This window comes from Buteo buteo, chromosome 24 (assembly GCF_964188355.1).
Source record: "Buteo buteo chromosome 24, bButBut1.hap1.1, whole genome shotgun sequence".
NCBI classification, from domain to species: domain Eukaryota; kingdom Metazoa; phylum Chordata; class Aves; order Accipitriformes; family Accipitridae; genus Buteo; species Buteo buteo.
Genome location: NC_134194.1, coordinates 13407302 through 13417096, shown reverse-complemented (window position 1 = coordinate 13417096; position 9795 = coordinate 13407302). Strand labels below are relative to the sequence as shown.

General features: G+C 37.0%; 1 protein-coding gene across 16 annotated transcripts in view; it reads right to left on the bottom strand.

Annotated features, from left to right (window-relative positions):
* Positions 1-1503: 1503 nt before the first annotated feature.
* FABP6 (fatty acid binding protein 6) overlaps positions 1504-9795 on the bottom strand; it is a 46329-nt gene continuing 38037 nt past the window's right edge. For 14 of the 16 annotated variants that reach the window (XM_075056763.1, XM_075056767.1, XM_075056768.1 and 11 more), the window contains 4 exons: positions 5765-5869; positions 4727-4902; positions 2725-2814; positions 1504-1628 (listed from right to left, as the gene is read on the bottom strand). In XM_075056763.1, coding sequence (XP_074912864.1) covers positions 1575-1628; positions 2725-2814; positions 4727-4902; positions 5765-5869 — 425 coding nt within the window. In that variant the 3' untranslated portion in view covers positions 1504-1574. Of the gene's footprint in view, positions 1629-2724; positions 2815-4726; positions 4903-5764; positions 5870-8128; positions 9463-9795 lie in introns of those variants that run through there. The other 2 variants (XM_075056772.1, XM_075056778.1) reach the window with 2 other exon arrangements.

The following is a 9795-nucleotide window of genomic DNA, read 5'->3' as shown; positions in this document are numbered from 1 at the left end:
TGAATGTTGCACAAGACTAAATGTAGTTGCTTCTAGAACTGGAATTAGTGGTGGCTGGTTCCATTTTGTTTCCAATGCAGGGAACTGTCAGGTATCAGCATCATCTCTTTCAGAGCAGGTTCTTGTGGGTGTGAATGGTTCAGACAAAACACCACCATCCCTTAATTCTAGTATGAGCTTTAGGTTCATACAACACTTGCCCAGTGTCTACCTGTGCCTGACTCTACAGGTCATTCTGTGTAGTTGGTTAAGTGTTGAATATGATGGGTATAGTCTAAATTCAGGTGTTCTAAGATGTAACATTATTTGCAGAGGAAGGTACTAGCTGACTTGAACTCATATGAGTAAGCCTGAAGAGATCCCTTATTACTCCTCAGTATGACCTCATATAACTGAAGAGGCTGAATTCAACAAAATTCTATCAGTAGATCTGTTTGTTGCAAGTACCAAAAGAATGTCTCAAGATTGAGCAGGTTGCAGATTTGACTCGTGTTTAATTAGAGCTCAGCATTATGCTTTGCCTTGGAAACAGAGTAAGTACTATATTGAGCAACACCTGGTCGTAAAAAAAAAACGTGCAGTCTGTTTTGGTTGAATGATGGAGTCTGGATGAAGCCTTGCTGCAGCTGGAAAGCTTAGTAATCTCTACTGAGGAAAAACATAAAAATTAATTAAAAGCCTTTTTTTAACGCAAGATACCTGAAATGATTGGGATTATTGGTCACGTACATAGTCCAATCAGAAAATGAATTTTTGCAGCCACAAGACACATGCCCTATTTAGTTACTAAGTACCTTGTGAGGGCAAGGAGCTAGGTGGATCCAGAAAGCAAGATAGCTGGAAAAAGGAGTCTGAAAAGTAAAATGCTTTGTGGACCAGGTATTGGCCAGAAATGATTTGGAACAGTGAAGCCAAAAACTGTGTTATATTTCATTCCTATTGTGTTCAAGAAAACAGGTTTTCACATGTACTCTATGTAAATAACAGGATTGCATTGAGAAAATAAGATGCCATGTTTTCCTGCAGGAGTCTGTCTGTAAAACCTTACATGTTGTCTTAGAAATTTGGGTCAAGAGGAGATACTGATGGGAATGAGAAAACCGTGATAGCAGTATGAAAGCATATCTTTTAACGAGTGATACACTGACTTTCTCTTGTTTTCAAGCTCCTAAATTTCTGCCCTCCAACCAGCAACAGGGCAAAAGACTTCATCCTGCATTTTGATGTTATGCTTTGGGCAGAGTATTGTCCTATTCTCTAGACAGAAGCTGAATAGAGCTTTTATTAAGTAAATAGCAGACAATAATTGAATATGCCAAGTATGTAGCATATCCTGAAATACTTAGACTGGACAGCATCATTAAATGCTTTGTTGCATCTTCTGATTTTCTGAGTATTTGTCAGATCTTTAGGAATGGGGTTAAGCATTAATGTTGAGGAAAACATTACTCTGAAAAACAATTATTCGTGTTTGTAATACAAAGAAAGAGACAATCAGAGACAATCAGCATTATTTTATTTATTTGTATTGTTGTTTGTTTTTCAGTGCACTGGAAGAGACTGTCTTTACTGCCTTAAGCGATCCTTTTGCTGGTCCTTTTGTAGACTACACCAGAAGTAGTAGAAATCTGGAATAAAGAAAAAACCAAAACTTTGGTTGAACAGTATAATTAGAGCTTCAGTGTCACAAATGAAAAGACCTCCTGACTGGCTTACAGAATGTGTCCTTTACTGAAGCAACATTTACCCTTTGGTAGAAGACATATCTAGAAAATAAGCTGAATGTCCTTGTCAAGTCTGAAATACACAGTGCAAAAATATTCTTACACAAAAAGCACGACTTCTAAACAGGGGTTTAGGGATAACTTAAATGTATCCTGTGTTAGCTGTGGCTTCACCAACTCCAAGTTATCAGAGTTTTAGACAAGTGAGATAATTGTTCTCCAAAAGCAATAAATGATTGACACTATTACTTTTAGGGAGGGTAAGTGTCCTTTCTTGATTCACAGAGTAACTTACTTCTGGTTAGTCTCTGTTGAAGACGCACTCAGACATACATAACTGACACAGACATAAGTCAATTCAGGACAACTTTTGAGAATCAGAAATCATGATGTTTGTCCATCCTATCTGTTTTACAAGTTTTACTACAAGTACTGTAGTTTCAGTAATCTTCCAAAGGTATGTTGCCATTTTGTTGATAAACTAGGATACTACTTGAAATCCAACCTCTTGTGTTTTGTTTTGTTTTGTTTTCCTTTGGTATGACTAAGGAAATAGAGTTCTGTAAGGAGTTGCAGCTCAATAGTTTTCTAAGAATGAAACAAAGTTAATACATGTTTCTATAAAGTTAAGTAGTAGGTGAAAAGTTTTATATATATTATTTTCCATTCTTGAGGCATAGGCACAGTCAATACAGTTGAAGACATAGCAGTTCAACATTCCAGTCTTACAGCTATAAAACTGTGTGTCTGTGCCTAAGATGCAAGTTCTACATTTCAACTTTATCAAAAATACATGATGAAAAGTTTGTTCATTCAATTTTTGGATTAAACCTGCACAAAATTGTAGAAGATTATTTAGAGTGAAGGAGAAAGTTATTGAATAATTTTGCTTTACTTTTGGATAAAGATTTTTTTCTAAACTCAGAATTTTGCTCTTGTGGCTTTTTTGTTGGTTGGTTAGTTGGTTTTTATAAACTAACCTGGATATTTGAGAACTCACCTCCACTAACTTTCCTCCACAAATCTCTGCAGTATGATGATAGTTGGGAAAATCAGCTACTATTTTCCCATCTTCCATTTTGACAGTTGCCTGTAATAGAGAAAGGTTTAATGTTCCCTGGGACTATTGGCATTTATATTATCAGACACACTGTAAACATCTGTACACCTGATGCTTAAAGTTTTTACTTTTAAAAAAAAGTAGTAGTTGTGTATTACACACGCAGCTTCATGAACAAGACTAAAATCCTTGAGCTTTAGTTCTTAAATGTTCACAATTTAAATAGAAAAATATTCATCTAACAATATATGCAAGTTCCATATCTACATAACATTCATAGCTCTAAAAATGACCTGACTACAGACTATGGTTCTCATTTAGTCCTTAAGGTTTTACGTGGTTCTCTTGTTTTGACAGTGAAGTAAAAGGCAAGATTATATCAGTTAATTTTGAAGTAGCATTCTCAGTACTAAATAACCTGCCTGCAAGCAGCACAAAAGTCACTGTGGACAAGTGACATGAATCTTTACCCTAGATCTGGGTTCCATACCTCTAACTACACTAGAATTCATCTTGCTCATTTTAAGTATAGGTGAACATGACTGCACAGTCTGCACCTTCATACTATAATATGTGCCAACGGCTGTAAAAGCTGCTTCTGTATGGAAGAAGTATGTCAGGATGCTACTATGAAGATCACAAATACTACAGCAGCTCAGCTGACTGCCAGAGCTAGTTATGTAGTTCCATCACAAAATCAGTCTTGTGTGTAAACTAGTCAGTCTTGCCTATGCTTTTAGTAATAAAGACAGATGAGCCAGTCATTTAGAGGAGAAAAAAGTAATTTGCAAAATGAAGAGATGAGTGGACAGTTTTTACCAGATACCAGGAAACCATCTTACTAGTTTATATATTGTTTAGTGACACTATACTAAAAGGCAGTGGTTTCTCTGCTGAGGGTCATTTACCCTGCCTCCATCTTTGGCTCCTGAATAGGCTTTGGACTGCTGAAGTGCCCAGGGCCAAAGAGAAGAGAATGGAATTTGTAATATCTCAAAATGGTTAAGTTTGCAATAAACTGACCAAGTTAAATTGCGTCTTACTCTATCTGTTAGGTTTCACAATGATTTCTCAAAGCCAAAGACAAGGGTTTTTTCCTCTCATAATCAGAAAGGTGTGACTAAAAAAGCATTTTGGAAATCATGCAATGCTATTGCTATTCTCAGTTTGTCACAGCTCCCTGATGCAATTGCTGGTTTTCCTGTCTTTTCAATATGTATAAAGCATTTATCCAGTAATCTATTGCAGGGTTCTGGACACCTCACAAATGCAGACTTTAGCTGTCCCAAACTGTCTTATCCCTTTCAATAGATGAGAAATGAATAAGGTAAGTAAAGCAACCATTTTACAGCAGGTTTTGTATCCATATTTTGTCCATGAGAGGAGCAGATCAATATTGTGTAATCTTCCATCTCACTAGAGTTTGCTTAAGTTGGAAGTTGCTCTGTACTTCCAACAGGAAGGAGGGTACAGAGATCTTATTTTTTTCCCCTTCACTTTACACAGTCTTTTGTTTAAGACTCAGGCCCAGGTGACTTCAAAAGGTGAGCACTGCTGACAGGCATGGGCAGAACTAGGGACCACAGCACTCCCCTCAGAGTGTGCTGCAGTTGCTGTATGGTGCTGGACAATGACACAGCTGCCAACCAGCTCTTTAGAGTTTTAATGAGCATTATGTTTGCTTGAGCTGTGACACCAGTAGATGCTTGACACTCTACCCTTGTTCTTTATTAGTACATACAGTTTTGAAGCTCTAGCTCTCTTTAAAATCAGGTTTAGATATTTTGCTAGGGGCATCAAGAAATTAGTAAAAAATTATATGTTTCTAAGCTATGACAGATGAAAAAAATTAAGGAAGATGTCCCTAAGACAGATTTGATTTTCACCCTAAATTAAAAAAACAACTGAGACAGTGTAGAACTTAAGAGCTAAATTAATTTACCTTGAACTTTTTACCACCCATTGTCTCCATGTCTGCTTCCTTGCCAATTGTGAATGTGTTGGTCGTGGTGTGGCCTCCTGGGAAATGCTGTGTCCAGGTGAAGTCATTTCCATTCTGCACTACCTCAGTGACTATTTTGCAATTCCTTCCCATTTCAATCTTGTCACTGGGGAGACCTTAATAGAAACATACAGTTTATTGAATCTCATAGCCTACCAGCTGTATTTGAATTGAAGCATGCTAATGGTATGTTTGTTCTCGGACATTGATGTCTGAGCATCCGATTTATTGTTTTTTTCTTTTTTTTTTTACAGCAGTATCAAAGCTCTGAGTTTAAATTACTGGTATACAGGAAGATACAGGTGCATCAGTGCATTTGCTAAAATACTGTTTTGGTCTTGCATTCTTTTGCCTGAGAAACAACACACTGAATAAATGTATAGATACAAAATACATATAAATATTTCCTTCTACTTAATCTACACATGCAGATGCATGGAATTTAAGGTGTATGAACTTGTGCCTTTGCTATATAGCTGTATATACCTATTTACTATTTGCTGTTGCTTTTTAAGTAAATGAACACAAGCACTGAACTTATGATCATAGCAAGAAAAGCTCTCTAAGAGCTTTTACTGGGTAATCTCTGAAACAGGTTTGCACAGTCTTCTGAAAGCATTCACAGAAACCTGGTCCTGTGTAAGATTTTGACAAGCATTTTCATACTAAATTTATACTCCCACCAATGAATACTAAGGACGGAAAAAGTGACCTTCACAATCATCATACTGCAAACATCTTGACCTTTCATTCTGCTGCCAGAAAAGAATACTACTTCTGTAGAACAGGACTATTTCCTGTGGCTGACAGTGCTTCTTAAAAGAATGAAAACTGAATCTCCTTGCTGAAGTGCAGAGCACTCCTACCAGTCTTAGCCCCTGTTGATCTCAGCACATTTCAGTAAAAAAACCTTTTTTTTAAAACGAATTTTTTAACTAATTTATAACCTGTAAGACTTACACCCCAAGACATACTTACCAATCTTCTTCACAAAGTCATCATAGTTCTCATCGCCTTCGAATTCGTATCTGCCTGTAAATGCCATGTTGCCCTGGTGATGTGGCTGGTGGAGCAGAATAGCAGCTGGAACAAAGAAGAATGGGCAAGTGCAGATGGCTTGAGGCCCTCTTTTTTATAAACCAGCCCAAGCTGTTCAGCCCACACCCCCTGGAAATATACTTTTATGATCTATGTGAGTCACTAGCATGGATGTCATTGACCTGTGTGAAAATCAAGGTTATAATTCAAGGTTATACATTCTTGACAATAATCTGGAGATCAGCAGAAATCAAGGACAAAAGCTCGGTTTTCATTTTAGTGCATATTTAAACAAAATGATATATTTTTACTTTCAAGAGTCCACTGATTTTGCATTTAGGATGGCATAATGGTAAAATATGTTCTAATGAAACAGGGACAAAACAGCTTCAAAGCAGTGTCCCGAGATCACAGTCTTGCTTTATTTGGAAGCATACCCTGTACTAGTTAAAATATGAAAATAAGAAACAAGCTGCACAGATTCCTAAGTAATTCTGGCAGGATATGGGCAATGACAAGGTTCTTGGTAAATTACTGCACCTGCACATGTCCTACCTTATCTCCACACAGAAAAAAGAATTATGAAATATTTTACACTACTTGGATATAAAGTACATTAGATTAGTCCGTGGCACCATGTTCCCATACCTTATATAATATCAAGAGACAAACAGTGCTTTGTATTGCTTAGCAAGTATTCCCACAAAGTACAAAAAATATACTTATTTTGAAAAAGCAGAGCTCTGATTTATGTAAGATAACCATATGTTAAAAGTCAGGGAGTCTGCTGGGTAATTTAGAACGCATACAGGAGATGTCCTATGCCTAATGAATCCACTGCCACACACAGATAGCAGGGTAGGAAATTCCCAGCTGCTGTGTATTGGCATTGCTCTGCTGGCTGAGGATACAGACCAACAATTTTTAATCCAAACAAAAACGTTCCTAGGATTTATGTGAAAATAGTGTCATAGATTAGAATTTTATTTTATTTAATTAAAGTAATAAATTTTGGAAAGAATAGAAAATCTATTTTTTCCTTGGTTTCATAAAAGTCTGGAGAAATATGTAACAGCATTCAACAAGTTTTGCTATATGCAAAGTGGGTTCCATTTTTAAATGCAATTAATTTAATCCCACATGCTAATGCAAGAACATGTCTATTTAGAGTCAAGAAACTGATCAGAAGAACAGGAACATAGGCTGGGTGATTAAAAACATGGAAAACAAAGGTCCACTAAACTTTACCACTGTTCTCCTTGGTATACTTTCAAATTAATGTATTCTGTATAACCATTTCTGTGTGTCTAATTAATAGACTTATCCATACTCCACTCTGTCAGAAAACAAGACAAACTTCAGTAACGGGATAAAACTTCAGTAAAATATTAAATATCATAAATCATGATATATCATTACTGTAAAACTATACACATTCAAAGCATTGCTACATCTAGCAGTTTTATTACCGGTAACATTGTCTCTGAATTCACACAGTTAGTGGTACACTCCCTCAGCCTGTGCTCTAAATCCTGCATGTTGGAGAGTGTAGTGTAGTTTGCAAGCTGTTCTACTGAGTTGAGACAGAATGGTGCCTCTTAGTGAATCTTGCATCCTATGGGTCCTCTCTTCTATGGTCACATACTGGCTGTGTCTTGATGTAGCCTCACAGATTTGGGACTGGATGTAGTTTACCAGCATTAAAGTCAAAAGAAGCTAGAAATAGGACAGCCTGTACCCAACTATTTTGTCACAGGATATCAGTGTGTACAATAACTCCTTAAATTAGTAACTGTTGGGGGGGTTAAGGTTTTATTAAAGTCAAATATATTTGCTATATACATATATATTTAATGGCATATTACTTGTCAGAGTAAGTTGCAACTCAGTGAAAAAAATCCTCTCGAATTTTTATTAATTTTTTATTTTACTTACTAAGCTGCTTTCTTTTATGCAAAGCCTCTGCTGTCCGTAAGTTATACAGCCCTTAAACCAATTACAGAATACACAGGGCATATGAGGTTTTTATAGGTAAATACTTCCTGTCTTAAGAAAATTTTTGCAGTTTCAAAACTTTTCCTTACAGGAGAAAAATGAGAGGGATTCCAGAATAACACACTGACTGATGGGTGAAAAGTCTGAGTCAAGTGAGAAGGGGACTTCTAATGGAAAAGAACTTTCTGACCAGAAAAAGCTTTAGAAAATTCCGAATCAGTTTTGTGACAGATTATACCTGTGGACTGGAAAAGAGCTTGCCTCATGTTTATTAGTTGGGAATTTATATTATTTCTGGGGTTTTTTTACCTGTTTCCCCTTCTGAAGTCTGAGAGAAAGTAACTTCAAAATCTTACATCTTCTTGTGAAAGAAAACATAAAACTTTCAAATGGAGATGTGATTTTTGAAGTTGACAAACATCCTTTTAAAACTATTTGTTCGGGTGTACGTTCCTGGCAGGAAAGCAGTTTTCTAGAACAGATGCAGAAAGTGAACAAGAATGAAGCATAACAAAATCATGGTCAATTTGTAAAAAAAATAGAACAAATGTCCTAGGAATTACTGCCTTCCCACCCCTAACCCTTCACTCTCCCCATATTTACTCTGCTTTAAATTGTACCATGCTGTGCAGTGGCTGACTATATTGTGCTAGAGTTCATGATGCCACAAAAGCCATACCATCTGCTGTCTGCATGCAATTAAAAGTATGTCTCCATACTTGAAATAGAAGAGAGCCATATACCTTCCCTCTGTGAACATTTTCTGTCCCCTGTGATTAGCATTCAAAACACAGGAGTGTGGGAGAAAAGTATGAAACTGGGGGTTTCTGTATCAATTACAAATACATAAGATCCAGAAAAGGAGCAGAGAAACTTGTTTCACCACCAGTGTTGCCTTGGCACTTTTGATTTAAAAGTGTCTGTAAAATGATTCTGACTGTCCTGCAACCATATTTGACACTTAGTTTTTTAATCAAAGCTCCTTCAGCTTAATCCCAAAATTGCTGAACTCAATGATCAATTGTGCAGGAGCAGACAACTGAAAAGGAAACTTTATCAGCTGGACCCAGATGCTTAGGCCCATCTATATAAAGAAAAACAGCATTAGCATGGAAAACAATGAAGTGGTTGCACATACATAGAAGCCTCAGTTCTTATTGCTCTGGTAAAGCTGAGTAGACACCAGTTAAGCTACAACTGTGTAAACTCTATGCCATTAATAGAGGCAAAACCCCTAGTAATTTCAGTCATACACAGATTCAAAAATACCATTTAGAGGAAAGTATCATCAAGCCTATTTCATACATGAGAAAGCTCAAACACTGAGAAAAAGTGACCTATCAGAGTTTATGATATAGTGAATGGATGATGCGTCCAGTAAGAAATCCTAAGTCCAGGCATTAACCCAGTGTCCAGAGGATGGCACGTTAATTTAAACTTTCTTATAATAAACCAGCTGTTAGAAGCAAACAATGAGAGCTCTGAGCAACCATTTACTTTCAGTCACCCAGGGAATTTTACACTTGCTCCACTGATGGGCTGTGAGAATCTTTAGAGCTGCTTAGCTCAACTGGCTGAGCAAGTCCCTAGCTAAGATTCCTGCTGTCTCCATGTAGCTTTGTGTATACTGAAAGATAACCAGTGTCCAGTCCCAGCTGTGCTTTTGGAGAGTGGGTGACTGGAGAGAGTGAGACTGTCCTCAGGTTAGCCAAGCACTGACGGCCTCTGTCTTGCACTAGGCTCTCAGTGTTCCAGAGAGACATGCACAACCCTGTGAAGAAGGTAAACGAACTCAAGCCATAAACTCTTCTGTTTACATAAAACTTATTGGAGGACAATACCACTGGTGTAGTAACACCACTTGGACCTTGGAAGGTAGATCAAACTGGATAAGAAAAATACCACAGTTCTGTGAAACAGGAAAAAGATAATCAGATTATATGAACAGTACTTGAGCTTTTATGTTCTCTCTCTCT